The sequence below is a fragment of the Cucumis melo genome, chromosome 11 (genome assembly GCF_025177605.1).
Source record: "Cucumis melo cultivar AY chromosome 11, USDA_Cmelo_AY_1.0, whole genome shotgun sequence".
Classification (NCBI taxonomy): domain Eukaryota; kingdom Viridiplantae; phylum Streptophyta; class Magnoliopsida; order Cucurbitales; family Cucurbitaceae; genus Cucumis; species Cucumis melo.
In genome coordinates, this window is record NC_066867.1 from 27,723,862 (window position 1) to 27,743,865 (window position 20,004).

At 28.1% G+C, this 20,004-nt stretch overlaps 1 protein-coding gene across 1 annotated transcript; it reads right to left on the reverse strand.

The window, feature by feature from the left end:
• Window positions 1-7,802: 7,802 nt before the first annotated feature.
• On the reverse strand, window positions 7,803-9,358 carry PIP2-4 (aquaporin PIP2-4). The gene is given in 3 exon segments (NM_001393782.1): window positions 7,803-8,300; window positions 8,388-8,528; window positions 8,616-9,358. Coding segments are annotated over 3 exon segments (852 nt in total). The 5' UTR covers window positions 9,213-9,358; the 3' UTR covers window positions 7,803-8,186.
• Window positions 9,359-20,004: the final 10,646 nt, after the last annotated feature.

Below are 20,004 nucleotides of genomic sequence, written 5' to 3' on the forward strand. Positions count from 1 at the left end.
TTTCGTAGTGAGGAGAAGAATTTGCGAAGATTTTGAGAATCTGAAAAGGGAATTTTTGTTAAGTCGGTGAGGGAAAATTTGAATATTGGAGTTGGATCCAAGCAGTATATAAGTAAAGCGGTTGAAATATATTGTGAAGAAGAGATGAATGTGCCAATGAGGGAGTGCCACGTGAGATATCATTTTTTTCTTTTTTTTTCTTTTTCGAAAAACAAAATAAAAGTGATAGTGATACGTGTACTGGATCCGCGCTGGCAGAGGAAAGCCGTGAACCGCGTAGATAATTTCTTTAACAAGAAATATAATTGACTTTAAATTTTGGGCCGTTGATTTTATGATCGGAAAAAAGAAACTCTTCTGTCTTTCTTCCTTTTTCTTACATAATAAATATTTTATTAATGACATAATCCCAATATAACCAATTTGGTTCCTTTTTTCTCTATTTCAATTTTATGTTTCAACAAATTATATTCTACTATCATCATTTCTATTTTTTATTTTTTAAAAAAAAATTATTAGATTTCTTATTTTATTTTATTTTTTAAAAATTTATATCTCGTCAATTTTAAACTATAAAATTAATGAAAATATTTACAAATATAGTAAAGTTTTATTAGATGATAAAATATTTACATACACATCAATCAATTATTAAAGTAATAGATATCTATCATAGTTTATCATTTATCAGTGTAAAATTTTGTTGTATTTATAAATAAATTAATCTACTTTGATATACTTGAAAACATGTTTCAAATTTGATATGTTTGTAAAATAACTAAGAAAAAGATAAAGATTGCGTAGTCACTAAGCAATCAATCAAAATTGAACCATACATGGGCTTTTGATAGGTTTTGAGAGGATGTTTAGGACTTATTTCATTCGCATTTTTATGGTTTCATAAGATAATTTCAGTTATGTTTCTAAAAAATATTTTCAAATTTTGTGATCCAAATGGTACAAATTCTTAAAACAATATTTTTATGTTTTAATTGCATCCTAAATTTAAATTTCAAAATTTAAAATGGAGAATTATATTAACTAAAGATAAAAACATTTTAAAATCTACGTATCACAATTTAAATTCAATTTAACTTTTTTTTTCTAATTTAAAATATGTATTTATTATAAGTTATATTAAATTTCAAATTCCATCCAATAATTTGGATAAAGTTAAAAGTTATTCTACGTGATTTTAAAATTTAAAATTTAATTTTGACATAACTTCATATATAGTCTCTATGGTGCGTTAAATTCTTTTAAACAATCTCTACTATAGGGACTATTTAGTAGAGACTATTTATAAAATTCTTATCAAACCATCGAGGTAAATAATTAACTCTAAATCTTAAACCTAAATTTTAACTTCTTTCAAACAATAGGGACGAAATTTTCAAGTGATTCTATATATCATATGATATCATAAATAATAATTCTACAAAATTTTCAAACGTAAAACCATGTTAATAAACAAATTATTGTTAGTTTATCGTCGACGAGTATTTTGTGGGTAACTACAACTAAATTGCAATTGTCTAAATTAGAATTCAATTATAAATTCTACTATCAAACACATATATGAAAACATGAAATACAATTATATTTTCATTTAATCCACTAATTTTAAAATTTTCTATGAAACGGGTCCTTAGTTTTCAAATTTTTTTCCTTATACTCTTATTTGAGGTTGCTTCTGAGAGAGTTGGAGAAAATTTAATCTTCCCCAAACATTTAATAAGACTAATTGTGAATAGATTTATTATAACCACTTTCTCAATACACGCAGCACGTTCATTCTCACTATAGTCTATTTCCAAAGTATTGATTGAGAAATATCAATCAATCACAACTTATAATATTCTTAATTTAAACATAAATTTGAGGTTAATTACAAATCTATATGTGTGTTCGTGTTAAATTAATAGATATAAATGTTAGGCAATTTAAATGACCCTTAACAATTTTAGGTGGTCCAATCAAATTATGTCACATGGCTATGTGACCCGAATTTAGGTTATATAAGACTTACTAAATCCATTGCATCAAATTTAAATAGAGCAACTATAATGGGTATCCATTTTTAGAATAATCATTAAATATGTGACAATATTTTAAAAGATTACAAGTATAGCAAAATCTATCGATGATAGACTTCTATCTAATAAACTCTTATGGTTTATCAGTGTTACATGGTCTATCGACGATAGACTTGTATCATTGATAGATTTTGACAATCCTATTAAATGGTATTGAATTAAGCTTGAACCTAACAATTAAGTTCAAAGTCAAAGCTTAAGTCCAAATAAGGTCTCGTAAAATGAAGTCACCATTCATTTGAGCATTCAAAAGTCAGAAAATTTCAACATAAAGCCAACGTTTAATCCTACCTAATCAACAAGCCAGCAATCAATCCACCTCGATCAACAAACTTAATTGTAAATCTAACTTAAACGACAAGTTTAAGGTCAATCATCCAATTGAAGGCCATTAAACTTATATGTTGATCGTCAAAGAAGGTCAACATGCTCAAAGATCAACAAAGTTTATGAAAGTTTATGCATCCAAGATTAAACCTAGATGTTGATCATCAAAGACGGTCAATAGGTTCAAAGTTTATGCATTCAAGGAAAATAGTCAAATGATGAAGATTAGAGATAGTAACATTATACTACAAATCAATGAAATCAAGTTGATTTCTATCGGTGAAATTTCATACCGAAATCTCGTGTAAAAGTTTTAACTTTTTATATTTAAAATGATCTAGGAAGAATAATCTTCACCTCTTCATTTTTCATAATTGTTAACTTGTCTTCGATCACAACTAATTAAATTAAAGTGGTTTATGTAAAAATGATATATGGAAGAGTTAAAGATGTAAATAAAAAATATATAAATATAAAACTATGGTGTTAGTTGGACTCTACACATCCAACTACAACAAAGTGCTTATATCTTATGGACTGACTACTTATTGGGCTTATGATTACTGGGCCATTACGTAGGCCTAAATACACATTATAGAGATTTGATTTTTTTTTTCTTCTTTGTTTTTTTTTTCCAGTTAGTTGTGGCTAGATTTTGACATAATTTATTATATTTGTAAAACTTTTAAAATATTATTATATATTTAATTATTTTTAATTTCATAGTTATATTTGTAACTTTTTCCTTCTTTGAAATCATAATTTTGGAGGCTAATTTTTTAAATATTGGTATACTTAATACTAAATCTCTATTTATTTTAAGTTATGTGCCTAAAAATGTCTCATTTTCGTACGAATGCAACGGAAGAATGATCGAAAAATTACTCTATATGCAATTAAATACTTTAGTGATTAACATGCTAAATACTATCTTAATTACACTAGTTAGGATTAAAATAAAATCTTACCTTTGAAGCTTTTTCCAATTTTTCCAAGTCTTCTCACAATCACGAATCCGAGACCACCATTAGTGTTGACCTGCTATTCTCCGGACTTAGAACCGAGTTTTGGGACCCATTAAGTGAAGGAATTTGAGAAAGAGATGGAAATTGAGGAGGAGATTAGGTTGAGATTTTAGAGAAAGATTGTTTATTTTGTAATTCAAAATTACAAAATCGACAAAAAAAAAAAATTCTTCAATATGAAAAATACCCTATTTATAGACTAATTACATGCAAAATTACATGTAATTAGTTTATTAAATCTCAACACCTAATAATCCACTAACATTACTGGAACTTAGTAAGCTAGGTGTTTACATCTCATGTAATCACATATCCCATTAACTTAGCCCAAGGGCATTTTGGTCATTTGATCATTAAAGTCAAAGTCAAACTTTGACTAAGAGTCAACATTTTGACTTTTTACCATTTTGTCCGTCTTGACTAGTTCCAACCTTTTGAGCATGAATCACATTTGAATATAAAGTCGGTCAAAGTCTGACTTTTCAAATTCAAATATCAATATTTTGACTTTTTACAACTTTGACCATTTCCATTAATTTCAAGCTTCTGAATATGAATCCATATTCATATTTTTAGTATTTAAATCACATTTAAATGTAAAGTCCTTTAACTGACGGTTATATCACATATATTCATCGATTTCTCTCTCTACCTATTTCGAACAATCTGAATTATTCCAACATATTGTTTTAAGTTAATTCCATATGAGCTAACAGGGGAACCTAATGGATCTATAGATCATAGGCTCCAACAATCCGAGATTAACTAGCTAAACTCTTTTAGATCAAGCTAATCAACATTCGTTAACTAACAAGTCATTCCGCTATAAAGTCCTGTAATTGCACTCCCTTCACCATAGATATATTTGTTACCATTTGATATAATCATGATCAGTAAGTTAATCCTTCACAGGTTGTTCGTAATCTCAACTGCCCTCATTTATGTAGATCTAAAGATAATACCGTTTGAACAGAAGTTCATAATTAACTTAGGATTAAGATTAAGTTACCTAGGTCATCATAATCGAAATAGTCAGTTTATAAAGCCAACGATGTTATAACTTAAAAGTGACTACTTCATGGTTTCAGTATTATGCAAACTCTTTACATAAGAGATGCCCCAACATCCATGTCTTTATATAAACGATTCAGGATCACATCGTTTGTACTAACTACAGAGCGGGTCGCATTCATAGTGTTCCCAAAATAAGGCGCTCAAACTTATTCATACACTATCGACCGTTAAGGGTATAAACTTAAACTTGATCCACATTTATGTCTCTACGTAAATTTCAAGTCTACACTAGATAACCTCGGGATCTTAGTTATTTGATTCGAGATTATAGTATTTTATTTTCACTAATAAGTTCTCAATAACTACTTTATTGAGTAGAATATAATTTTAAACTACAGACTACGAGTTTTAGAACATAAATTCCAACAATTTTAAGGTACAAGAATAAAATAAAGTTGATGCGCTAACGAGTATAACTCATTGGACATAAAATTTGCATTATAAACTTTAAAGATTTAATTGTATTTCATCATACATATTATTTAAAAAAAAAATATCGAAGAGAAAGAAACAAACTTAAAAATTTAATGACTAAAATAGTATTTTGAATACATAATGTTATAATTAATAATTAAGTTAAGATTTCGTCTCTAGTATTTTATTTTTGAAATCTATATTAGTTTCATTTTAATTATAGTTTTTACGCGGATTAAGTTAGGCTACCGCACTTTTTACACTCAATTGCACAGTTTATATCATAAAATTATTCAATTCAAATTACTTTTATTAAAAAATACAAACATGAAAAATATGAATTGGATGGATTCAGATTACTTTAATCATTTATTCTAAAAAAATTGTATTTAATTGTGTTCGTATAAATCTAATTAAAATGGGGAACTCAATCTTAATGAACAATAAAGTTTGGATTGAATTTTTGGGGTTGTATAAATAATATTCATAGAATGAAGATATTTTAAGAAAAGAAAATACACGATTGTAAAATTAGATTAGGAAAGAAAGAAGTAATATGATGTAATTAAATTGGGAAGGACATATATATTTATATTGTACTATTCAGAAAAGGAAAGGGGGAAATATTGAATTTGTAATCTAAAAGTAGAGAAGAAGGGATCCACAGATGAGCTGGCAGGAACAGTGAGGCGACAGTTGAGCTGGCAGAAATAGTTGATCCTAGTGGACCATTGAGGAGTGACATAGCAATGTCCCATCCACGTGAATCTTTAGGGCATCTTTGCAATATAGGAACCCACTAGGCCTTCCTTCCCTTCCTTTAAACCTCTGGCTTTCGCTTTTTCTCTTTTTCTTAAGCTTAGCCCTTACCCATATATATATATATTATACGAATAAGGAAGAAAGGATGAGGTTGGACATCCAAACACTTTCCACGTAACTTTATATATATATATATCCCACATGTAAATCTACAAACTCCCCATCTCTTTTTTAATACGAATCCCAATCAATTTTAATTAATTACTTTTAAAGTATAATAATAATAATAATAATAATAATAAGGAAATGAAAGAAAATATTCATTTTTGGATCAAATCTAATTTCTATTTCTATTTCAAACTATTACCTTTTATTTTTTATTTTTTGGTTTGATTCTTTAGCTTTTGTGTTTGATTTCTTATTACTCATCCAATTTCAAAATATTATAATTTTATTTCTAACTTTCGAGACCTTATTTTTAATTTGGTTTAGATTTTAAGATCTACATTGATATTTATTTTTTTACCAAATATTTACTTTTAATATTTAACACCAATGTCCATCACTTAATTCAAAATTATTTTAAGTTTTTTATTTTTTAGTGCAATTTTATAGAGAAGTCTAATTAATTTTTATAATCTTAAATTAACTAATAGACTTAAACAACTCAAGAGGAAGAATGTGTATTTAGCAAAAATTCAAGAATAAGAATGTATTTTCTAAAATTATGAACGAAAATTGAAATATACCTCGAATCATAAGTGTGAAAGGTAAGGATTTAAAGCTTTAAATTTGTTGTTATAATGAGCTAACTTAAATAAATGTAGGATATAATGGAGTTTAAACTATTTTAATCTAAATAGAAAATAAGTAATAAACACATTTAAATTTTAAAATAATAATATACATCTAAAATTTGAGAAATACTTTTTCCAAAAGGGGAAAAAAGGTAGAGGAATTTTCTTGATATTGCATACATTTCATAGCTCACGTTTCATTCCCACATATATTTCCAATAAGCCTATAAAAATGGGATATTCAGAAGTCCTAATTAGCAATTTAGTAAAAAACACACACACACACACAATTGTTAAGTGTTGCGGTCTAGCATGGGCACTAACTTCATAAATTCCCTCTCCTTTTTTTTTCTTTTTCTTTTCCTCTCTCTATAAAACAAACATATTTTCTCTTTAGAAATAATGATGATTTAAAGAGAATTCTAGAGAAAACGGGTAGATTAATAAATACTTCAAAAAGGAAAAAAAGAAAAAAAAAAAAAAGAATATTAAAATGATTTCCAAAATGATAATATAATCATAATGTTTGGGGGATTTGGCTTTATCTATAGCAATGTGGGAAAATAAAGTTTTAACGCTATGTTGAGAGGGAGGGAGGGAGGGAGGGTCCTATAATAGGTAACTCAACCACTAAATTAGATAATCACAATTAAATTTTGTCTATTTTGTCATTGTCTTTGCTAACCAAATACAAATAATGTAATCTCATAAAGAATATTCTTGAATGGCCCCCTTGGGAAATAAAACCAAATTCAATACCATATTATTATTAATTTCTTCTCTCTTTTCTCATGCTCAAAGTCCAACCTCAATAATTCTTCCTTTTAAAAGAAAAATATGATACATAACAGCTAGACCTCACCTACTAAAATGAAATGATGATGTAGAACCATAAAATTAAAACATCAAGATAAGATTAATTAGTGTTATAATTAGTGTTCCATAAACTTGCTTTAGGAAAAAAATTAATGAGATTGTAATGACCTAACAATTTTGGGTTCTTTCTTTCTCTCTCTCTCTCTCTCTCTCTCTCTCTCTCTTTTGTACATTTGCAACCACTCTATAGGATAAGAATTCTAGAACCCACTTTTATATTTTTGTTTGTTTCAAACTTCAAGATGCCACATCCACCACAAATCCCTATCTATTGTAATCTATGTGCTGTCATTTTCACTATCTTTAATTTTAAGTAACCTTCCTTTAGCTCAAAATTAATAAACAATCACTGCATTATTATGTTCTCTAATAATGGTTGGATTAATATAATGAATATTTACCATTGAAATAGAGATAGGAAAGAGAGGAAATGAACATCATAATAGAGGAGATTCCTTTATTAAATAAAAAACAAAGGATAAGGATGAAACACAAAAAGAAAAATACATGAATACATAGGATGAGAATGAGCCCCAATTTCTTTTTCTTTCTTTTTTTTCTCTTTTTCTTCTTTTAGGGGAGAGAAATGGAAATATGTACAATTTCCAGGGCCAACAATTAAAACTTCTTGTAGAACTTAATTCCACGACGGACCAAAGCAGACGAGAGCAGAGCAGCCGCAAGAATTGAGTTCCGATTCAACCATCGAAAGTCTATTGAGAAGAGAGAAAAAGGAGAACCCCAAAAACAAAAAAAACAAAAAACAAAACACAATCTGAGAGAAACCAATTAAATATATTTCCATTGAAGGATTTTCAAGCGTTGCTCCTGAAAGATCCAAGAGCTTTAATGGCGCCAGCTCTGAGCACATACTGATGGTAAATTGCAGCAATTGCAGCTCCAATGAATGGTCCAACCCAGAAGATCCACTGCCACAACACAACAAATTCACGTAAGAAACAAACCCAATTAATAAATCAAACCAAGAAATCAGATTAAGTAATTAATGAAATTACTTGATCATCCCAGGCTTTCTCTTTGTTGAAAATGACAGCAGCTCCGAAACTTCTAGCAGGGTTAATTCCAGTTCCGGTAATGGGGATTGTAGCCAAGTGAACCATAAACACAGCAAACCCAATTGGGAGAGGAGCCAAAACCTTCAATTAACACAAAGAAACAGAGTTAATAAGTTAACCCAAGAACAAAAACTCAAAAAAGCAACTAGTTGGGTGATGAATACATACAGGAACGTGAGAATCTCTGGCGTTTCTCTTGGGATCAGTAGCAGAGAAAACAGTGTAAACTAGAACAAAAGTCCCAATAATTTCAGCACCCAACCCAGTTCCTTTGTTGTAACCATCACTAAGCATGTTAGCACCACCGTTATATCTAACATAATAAGCAGATTGGAAGGCTTTAACCAAGCCACAGCCGCAAATAGCACCGGCACATTGAGCAAGCATGTACAATACAGCACGAACCAGAGAGACTTTACGAGCCAAGAAAAGGCCGAAAGTGACAGCAGGGTTAATGTGGCCACCGGAGATACCGGCGGTGCAGTAAACAAGGATAAAGATCATACCACCGAAGGCCCAAGCGATACCGAGAATGCCAACACCGCTACAGGGGTCGGGGGTAGAGTCCCTCTGGTGGGAGTAACCGATAACGGTCAAAACGGTGACGTAAAGGAAGAGGAGAGTGGCGATGAACTCGGCGATGGCGGCTCTGTAAAGAGACCATTTAGTGAGCTCTTCGGGATCGATGAGAGGGGCGGGAGGTGGGTCTTGGTAGTCTTTGCTTTGGAATTCACCTTGCTCAGCAACTTCAACGTCTTTCCCCATTGTTGTGGATTTGGAGTTGTTGGGTGTGGAGAATTTGGGGATGAGAAATATTGGGAGTGGGAAAGTGGTAGTGAGGAGGAAAAAGGGGGAAGAAAAGGGTATTTAAGGAGTGGGGAAGAAAGTACCAGAAGGAAGGAGATGGATTTGAGTGATGATTATAATTTTTAAATGTTTAATATATAATGATAATGAAATTAGAATGGGGGGAAATAGGATTAACATTAATTAATTATGGACCGCCCAATGAGCTTGATTGAGCTAGCAATGGGACCCACTTCCCGCCACCAACGGCTCTTGATCAAACTTATTGTTTTTCTTTTGTCTTTGTTTGATAAATTTTGGAAAATGGTCCCCTTCCTTCTTATGTTTTTATTTTTACCCCCCTTTTCTTTTTTACTATTCATCATTATTTATTCAAATACTATTTTGCCTAAAAAAAACTTGAAGATTATTTTAATTTAATTATTTATTTCAGCTTTAGTTTATTTTCTTTTCTACACTTACTCTCATGACCAGAATAATCCCTTTTTTAAAAGTACAAAAATCAAATAAAAAATACAAATACCAAATTAAAAACCAACAAAGTTAAAATTACATACACAAACAAAAAAAACATTTGGAAAACTCAGTGACCAAAATAAAATCGAAATTGATAATACAAAGATTAAAGTAGAGTTTAAATTATAAGGCAATAAAAAACTATAATTTTAAACTAAATTAAACTTTAACATCTAAATGTCAAAATGTTCGATATTTTGTACTAAAAACTAAATTTATCAATTTTGACTCTAAACACATAAAATTGTATTAATTCACATCGATAATTCTAGTTTCATCAAAGTGCAATTCGAGTGTTATAATTTAACACCAAACTTTAAAATTCGTTCTAAACTCAATCTTATAATAAAAATCATATACATTGAATTAATTAATAAAACATATACATACTTAATTTTCTAAAGGAAAAACAAAGTTTATTTTGATTGAAATTATTAAATAGTTGAAAATTCGTATGCTACATTTTTATTTTGGGTTAGAGTTGAATAAATAGTAAAACTAAGAAGAAATGAAAATGTAATAATGTAAACGGCTATTTGGCTATCTTACAAAAACAAATCCAACGGATCTTTGCTGTTTTACGAATGTCTTAATCACTTTGGGGGGGGCAAAATGGTGATTTCACACCATCCCCAACCCCACTCTAACGAATATCAACTTTAACCTAAACACAAAACAAACATAAAAACAAAACCCTCTCTTACTTTTTCAAATATGTTCTCTTTTCTTTTTCTTCATTTTTTTTTATAAAAAAAAATACATTCTTTTTATCTTTTTCTTAATATTAAATATAATGATAATTAATTAACCTATAAATATTTAGTAATTGTAAAAATTAAACAACTAACCATTTATATATACCCCTAATTAAAATTTGACTTAGGGAAAACAAGTGAGGTATCATTGTCAATTATTAATTGATTTGATATAAACATAATTTATTTACTCTTTTTAATAACATTTAATTATTGAAATGACTCTTTCAGGAAAAAGAAAAAAAGAAATTAGAAAGAAAATTATCGGAATGACGAATAAGATAAAGCCATGTTGTATTGTATTAAAATCAATCTAAACAAACTTAATTATATTTGATTAAAAAAGAAAATTTGTTTGCATATTGAAATTACCATTAATAAACTTATTATTCTAAAAAAAGGAAAATGCATTTGTTTGCTCTAAAAATAATTAAGAAGTACAAGTTTCTTTTTTATAGAAAAACTGATCGATTGATTTGTTTATAATTTTACTTTTACTTAATTATTATTATTAATTGAAGTTTTTTTTTTTGTCTTTATATTTAATAATTAAGAAAAATGACAGCAAATAAAAATAAAAAAAATATATATATGAGAAAGGATAATGTGGTTGTAAATTATTGTTAGGTGAGGATTAAGCCAGAGAAACTTATCTGGATGTGCACCTAATTTCTAATTCTTCATATTAATATTCAATTCTCTATGTCTTTATGAACCAATCATTTAGTCCATCCATTACTCTACACTATTTCTATTTTGCTATCTTTTTTTATATTTTTTATGTTAATGATGATGAAAATATTATAACTAAATGAAAACCTAGACAACAATTTACGTAAATATAATATCCATGCTTAAATGTGGATTATATAATATATATTATCATGATCATATATTATATTTTTGAAACACAAAATATGACCATCTAAAGCAACCAAAAAATAAAAATTAATAAAAATAGAAGTCTTCGTTTTTTTTTTTTTATATAAATAAAATAAGGGGAGACTTCTGCTCACTATCTAGAAAAAATATTTAAATATTTTTTTTTCATATTATTAAATTAATTTATACTCAAAACATGCAAATTAGTACTATCTGTATTTTACTTCTTTTACATTTTTTTAAAAAAACATATACTCTTTTAATTTTTGAGTTTATGGTTTACCTCTTTTTGTTTGTTTTGTGTTTGCATGTCGATTATGTTTGAGATTTAGTGTCGACGAAATTTGTTTAAGAGTACTATAGTTATTTTTCTTGTACGTTTAATTGTCTTGTTTTATTCTTTAAAATAAACGTCAATATTAATTTTAGACTTATGTATTTTTCTAAAAGCGTTAATTATCCAAAATATTTTTTTTCTTATTAGAAATATTTTGTCTACTTACTCTCGACTTGATTCCTTTTTTTAACATTGCACAAATTATATTAGAATAATCTGCATGATCTTTTTCTTTTGCATATTTTAAGAGTTAAGTTGATTTTATGTTTTTGTGTTATGCTTGATTTTTGTTTTAACATTTTGCATTTATCCCTTGTCATTCTTTGTATTATTGTAACATCGCATTTAATAAGAACGATGTGTTTGATAATCTTAATTTCACGTTGAATTTATATTTTATAGATAACTCAAAATCTTTTTTTGAAGTTTGTTTTCTGATTCTCTATCCTAATACCAACATTTTAAATTTAAGTGCAGATTTAAATCATGTTTATAAATTCAATTAATTTTTTAAAAATTAAAATATATATTAGGTAGTGTATTATATATCATATAATATTATAAAATAAAAATTATGTAACATTATAAAAGTTTATTACCAATCAATATTGATTTGGTGGAATATATGTGGAATTTTATGATTTAAAAATGAGTATCTAAGCATATTTTAAACAATTGTTTAAATTAGATTTTAGTTTCTAAATCTTCTACCAACATATAAATGCAGAAAATGAAAATTTATTTTATTTTTACATTACACCAAGTAACTATCAATTATTGTAATTATCTTAAATGACAAAATTACTAGAAATACCTAGAAGTTAATATATCAAGATTTTACGGTCTACTAGTGATAAATACTATCATCTATTATTGACAAATGCTTATTATTGACAGATGGATATTTTAACTCATTTTGTTATATTTGAAGAGATTTATTTCTTTTAACAATTCTATCAAATTACAAGGATGACTTAGTTTATTTAGAAATTCACTCATCACCCATTAAATCCCATAAGATTAGGCTAATAACGATTAATTAAGTTTTTCTTTTTCATTTTTTTTTTAAAATTAGTTCATCTAACTTAAGGCCGGTCTAAACAAAAGTATCCAAACTTTCCAAATTATAATTTATAAACTAATAAATATATAGTCTAATTTTAAGACTACAAGAGGTTTGCGCATATTTTTGTTAACTAAAACTCTATTTGATAATCATTTTATTCTTATTTAGCTTTTTATTTTAAGAAATCGTACTTATTTTCTTGAGACTTCTCCCTATTGTTCTCAACTACTTTTCAAAGAAAGGATTGAGAACTATATTTTTCATAAAAAAAATAAAATTTAAAGTTATATTTTGATTTTGATACACTATTAAAATGTGCTGGTCTTAATTTTCAAAAACAAGATAATACAAAATCAATCGCAATCTATAAAAACCCAATATTGCTCAATAGTCTTAAATTTCTTTTTGCTTATTAAAAAAGTCAATTTTCTTAAAAAAAAAAGAAAAAGAAAAAACAATTGTGTGTTCCTAAATAGAAACCATTATTTTTGTTTTGTAAGATTGAAGTTCGTTTCTAGAAAAATGCAACAAATTACGTAAAAGATGAGAAAAGGAAGATATAAAAAAGCTTGAAATGATGAGAAAAATGAATCATAGAAACCGACTTTGATATAAAATAAAAGGAAGGGTTGAAATTGTTTATTTGAGAGAATGGACCATTGGAAGCCGCCCACTCAACAAATTCCACACATTAAAACAATCTTATCCACACAAATATATATATATATATATATATATATAAATCATTATTTTCAACTTCTCTTCTCTTATAATTTGGCTTCATGCAAAAACAATAAAGTTGTGGTTTACAAACCGACACGTGTCATATGCAAAATACATTTTTAATATATACATAAAACATTCAAATTAATGTGTGGTAAAAATAGACGAAATTGAGTGTGACATATATGGTCGGTTCGGAAAGTTTAGTATAGTTTTGTGAAGTATATACTCTAACTCATTTTTTGTTTTATATATTTAATTCTACTATTATTGTTATTATTATTATTATTATTATTATTATCATTATCATTATCATTTGGAGTTCTCTAAAATATTTTGTCATAAAGTGTTATAATTCACTCTCTGTATTGCTTTTCTTTCCCTACCATTTTTATCCAAAATTATTGCATCCATTTTATTTATTTAGTTTATAGGGTGAGAAATATCATATCTTTGAGTATGACATGTGATACATTGTTTTTGGATTTATTTTATTGGAACTACTTTATTTTTCTATTGGTTAAGAGTGTTTAGAATTAAACAAGTTGAAAGTAGAGAGATGAATATGATATTTTCAACTACAATTAAGATCGTTACTATAATTTATTTCTATTTTTTTAGTTTCCACCGATTTTATGTTCATTCTAAACAATAATCGAAGAAAACCGTTTTTCTCTAGATCAATTATAATCTCTAATGGATACGACAAAGTTATTTCTAGTCACAACTAGAAGCAAATATCTCGAGAATAATAATCTCGACAACAACGACAATAACAATGAAGAAAAAAAGAAAGATCTTATAATATGTGGTAGCCAACTATCCACTAGAATTTGACTGTAGATAACTTCAAACGAAATCTCAATTGTTCAGAATGAAGACCCTATGCTAAAAATATACTGTCAAAATTTTAGCTCAATCAGACCACGGATTAGTCCCCAAATGGTTGAAGAACGAAACTGCACAGAATGGTCTTTTTTTCTATCTTTCCACTCACAATATTGTCGTAATAAATGTGCATAAAAAAATGTAACCCAAAAAAGTGGAAATAGATTTGGTTTGACAAATAAAATAAGCTCATCGTTCGTGACAATCATATTTTACTTTAAAAAACTTAAATTGTAATTGCCAAATGCATGTACTTCTCACGTTCCCATTATATTCTTGTTCTATATATGGTTAATATGAATTTAGTCTAAATGGTGAAGATGCATGTTATAAAAAATGACTTTGGAGTTAGTTTCATTATTGAAAATATATATGACCTACTACTTTGGGAAAGAAAATAAAAAGGGCTATATTCTCAATTGATATTAGAAATTCAAAATGTGCCATCACATACCTTTTAACTTAGTTACTTTTTTTCAAAATTCATTATTGAAAAAACAATATAAAAATACATTGATATGTTCTTTTAGTTACTATTTAGAGTGAAATATTTCATCTATGTTTTTTCAAGAACTGTCATTATTATTTTCTCTTATTTTATTTTTACTTTACAAAATTATTGGGAAATTGCCAATGAAAAAAAGTGGACAAATTTTGAAGAGTTTTGTGATAAATAAGTATGTAAAATGTCTGATATACCCATAAGTCATGAGCACCATATCTTTTTATTAACACAAATGTTGTGGCTTTTTCAATTTCATCCATTCTCCCTCTATCTTTTCTTTCCAAGCTCTTTAGTCATTTCCAGTACCTTCAAAAGAAAAGAAAAAAAAAAAGTTCGAACATTCTATCAAACTTATATTCTTTCGTGGTAAGTTTTTTTGAATTATATTTATTATCATAGATTCTTTTTTAATCTTCTACTCTCATTCATGGTTGAGTTGAGTTAAAGTTAAGCTTTTCTTCCTAAAATGACCCAAAATTATGGGTACTGAATATTGACATCTAAAATCAACTTTTAACTTTTATGTAATTTTGGAGAAATATATATAGAAAAAGTTGCTTTCGAAAATTAACATTCTTGGTTTGCTCAACCTTTGCTAATGGATAAAATTTTTCATATTTATGTCTCCATATATTTTGGCCATATTCATTCTAAATCTTTCTGGGTAGATCAATTAACACAACTCTTTGAAAATTTTCCATGTTCTAAAGTTTAAATTAATACAACAGATGAAGTTTAGGTTTATGAGTGAAAATATCACTCTTTAACATTAGCGAATTTTCTAAAATAGTTGTGATTATCCAAGAAGATTCTTGATCTAAAATGATGGGTTTTGGCCTCAACCAAAATTACTTAAGCTTCAATTACTAACTCATTAAAGAAACTGAATCCAAAAATCAAAAACACTCTACACATATTTGTATTATCTCAATCAACATTTTCTGATTTGATATATCATCCCAATCCTAAATTTGAAAAACACAACAATACAAACTCCACAAACTCCTAATTTCCTTATCTCAAAACCATTCGCTTCACGATTCTGGACTGTCAGCTTCACTAACAAATTGGCCCTTCCTTCTCCGATTTTGTTTGGGGAAGACTCCGAGAGGCCCGATCTTCGGAGGAAGTGAACTCCCCGCTCCGACTTTTCACCTCAGGTGACTCTAATCAAGACTTCGACGAACAGCGACGCCGGCGGATCGAGCTTCGGCGGCCTTGTTCTAATCGAATATGAAAGAAAGCGGAAAGATTTTAAGGAGGAATCGAAATATTTCACCGGGAAGGGTTCCATTTACGACAAACGAACGGGGGCGTTTTATTAATTTCTTATGGACCAACAGCCCAACCAATTATTGGGCTTTTCGTTTTGAAGAAGTCTGGCTTTTAATGGGCCCAGGCTCAACTTAACAATTTGTTGGGCCTATTTAGTGGCATTTAAGCCCTCGCTAACACCCCATACTCCCAAAAAATGAACGGTAGGAACAATATTCAAACGTATAATAACATTTTACAAAAATTGTAAATCAGCTTCAAAGTTCATCGTTAATAGATTTGTATGGTTTATTAGTGATAGACCATGATCATGAAGGTCTATTAGCGATAGACTTTTATCGTCGAAAAAATTTACCATATTTATAATCTTTTAAAAATTATTGCTATCTATGCTAATATTTTGATTATAATTGTTCGATTTGCAATTGTCCTAAAAATATATACATGAAAGATTTGTCACGTGATAAAATCATTTATCTCTTCTTTTTTTTTTTTTTAATAATCGTTAACTTATAATGAATGTAAATTTTACGGCTATCATAATACACTTTCTTTATTTTGTTGTTAAAAATATCAACTCTATGATTTGCTAGAAAAATATGATATCCTACTTATAAATTGAAATGACAAGCGCATAAAAATGAAGTTATTTCTGATGGAGAGAGAACTTGGAAGGGATAGGAAAAAGTTGAAAGATGGGAGTAATGGTAGAATAAGGGAGGAAAGATTTCAAAAAGAAGAAAAAAAAAAAAAAACAATTGAATTGAAGTATGATGCTTGAAAAATATGGCATATTTAAAAATAGTGGATAACCCTAAAATAAACTAAAGTAAAGTAAAGAGCATGAAAATGAAATGGGGGGAAATAGAGGCAATAAAGGGAGAGGAGAGCATAAAATGTCAAATCAAGTCCTAATTAGTGATGGTATTGTTAAGTAAAGGGAAATGATGAAAGTGAAGGGAGCTTTCATTGTTTCTAATGCCCACTCTCTCTTTCTCTCTTTTTTCATTGGGTTAAACAATACCATGGTGGTTATGTTTTCTTTGGTTTCAATTTCATCCTTCTATTTTAAAAAATTAGTAGTTAATTCGTTTTTATTTTCATAATTTACTAGAATTGGAAATACAATAACTAAAATAATAAACATATATAAGAACCAACATGGACTGATATTAAAAGTATAGAGATTATAATAAACAATTTGTCAAAACGAAAAATAGAAGACGCAGTAGTATTCGATATAAATTTCTTTTAGGGTAAGCCCACCTCCAAATAATCAACCTTATCAAAAGTCACCATCTTTGTTTGAAATAAGAGGATGAGGCATTGGCCAATTGTGTATTGATGTCCCACCATTCCAGAAAAGAAAAACCATCTCAATACAATACTCCCACTTTCCTTTCTTAACCAACTTTGCCCTTCCATTCTCTTGAGTAGCCACATAAATAACATAACACACACACACACACACACACTACATCTCATCCTCCTCTTTGATTTGATTGTGCTATTTCAATTTCTCTTTTTTTTTTTTTTCTCCTAGGTTTGTAGCTTCATATTTCCTATGAATCTTAGGTAATCCTGAGCAAGGATACCTACCTCGCATCTATAAAAGAAAGAAGAATGCATAGTTGGCCTCTTCCCTTTTTATGGATATTAGTTCATTGGTTTTGGTTTGCACAATTGTCGGTGGTCTTTTATTCAAATGATTAAGATTAAACTTTTTTGTTTGAAAAGAAAAAAAAAATAACTAAATGGCATGGAGTGAATGGACTAATATCTACGACTTGAATAGCATCACTCTTGTAATTTTATTTTAATGAATGGAAAAACATGAGACTACAACTTTGAAATTTTTTAAGACATTGAAGTAAACAAACTCTCGATCATATATTATTAAATTGAGAAAAGAAAACCCAATAAATATAGCTTTAGTCAATACCAAAAGGCCTAATCTCAACCTTATACATGAATTTCGTTAGAACGAATTTAACAATATGATTGAAAGGGTTGAGATGTATACGTTTAATGAGGTGTTATCAAGTCAAATCTAAAACAATAATATACACAATTTATTTGCTTAAATAAATAAGCTATATAATACATAAGAAATTAAGAATATAGGGCATTTGGATGAACACCTACATAATTTTTCTTTTTCAATGTAAAATCACAAAAGGCTTAATTAAATGGTTAAATAATCATAAAAAAAAAAAAGAGAGAAACTTTGATTTGATTGAAATAGAGATGGTCACATTATGGCATTAATTCCCCTTAAGCTTTTTCTCTCGACATTCATTCAAAAACTTTGATTTTCTAAAAGCATTTTCTAGCGAGAATTAGTGAATCATGAAAATATGAAGATATGTTCTTCGTCGATGATTCTCCAAATTTGGAGGAATCGAATCCGAAATTGTTGAAGAATTACGGTGACATTCCACTTACTCCTAAGATGATGGGAAATATTCAATTAAAAGAAATCATAAGAGAGGAAAAATATAAAGCAAAGATAAGAAGAAAAAGAAAATGATTGAAATTCGCAGAGAAAAATTAGGAACCAAAGGTTTTGATTTTTCTTTGTTATACATTTTTTTATTTATGTTAGTGCAAAAAATATATTGCGCGTTAATTGTCATTTATTTCATTACGGTTGATTAACTAAAAATTGGCATGGGTTTCAAATTAAATTTAAAGACAAATTGAATAATTGTAATGATGTCATATGTAATCAAATTAATTATTTTGGTTCAATTAAATATTATTTACTTGGGCTAAAATTAATTAAGCAAAAAAAATAAGCTTAATTTAGCCCAAAATTAAATATGACTCAAATCCATGTGTTGAGCCCATGAACCAGACCAGACTCAAGTCTATAAAAGCCCACCAAGGAGTTCTATAGATAGAGAGTTTTTTTCATTTGTGGGGAGGAAAATTTTTGACTTCATAAGGTTTAGAGAAGCCAAGAGAGAATCAGAGGATCAAATTCTAGAGATCGAACCACATCGCCGCTGTAAATACAATATCAACACAAGTTCAACTCTACGAATAATCAAATTTCTCTGGAAATCTTGTGTGAACAATTACCAAAAAGAAAGAAAGAAAAAATTAAAAAAAAAAACAAAAGAAACAAATGCAATTCACATTTTATTCCAGCAAAGATCGGCATAGCAAAAATAGGTATAAAAACATATTATTTAAAATTGAAAAAAATGCACCAAATACTCTTGACATATGAACTCAACTCTACACTTCAAATACAGACATATATAAACTAAACAAAATAATTATGCACTACAAGCACCAACACATGAACTCTCCAAACATGTGAACTTTATAGTTATATGAACTTCAGACATCCTATAATCTTAACTTAGCGTTCATCTTTAAACATACAGGTACTAAAAGTAAACAAACATAAAAATATGAAATATATGAAAACTAAAATGATATTTTAGTCCAAATTGTATATCCTGTTGATGACTTGAAATGGTGGTGATATGGAACAAAAATTAACGAAATATCATTTTCGACACCGGTTGCTTCAAAGACTTGATAATATGAATATGTGGGTTAGATTATTGGTCCAACCCTATGACACCTTACTTTACTATTGAATTTGACATGTCATTTCAACATCTTAAACAAATAAAAGAATAAACAAATAAATAATATCCATCATTGCTAAGTACTTATGACAAGTTATTTAACCACCTTATAAACATAGTTTTAAAAGTGGTACATGGTTCTCTTTAGCTTCTGTTTCAAAAGGTGTTAAAATTAAAGTCCTACGATAAATACTTGCA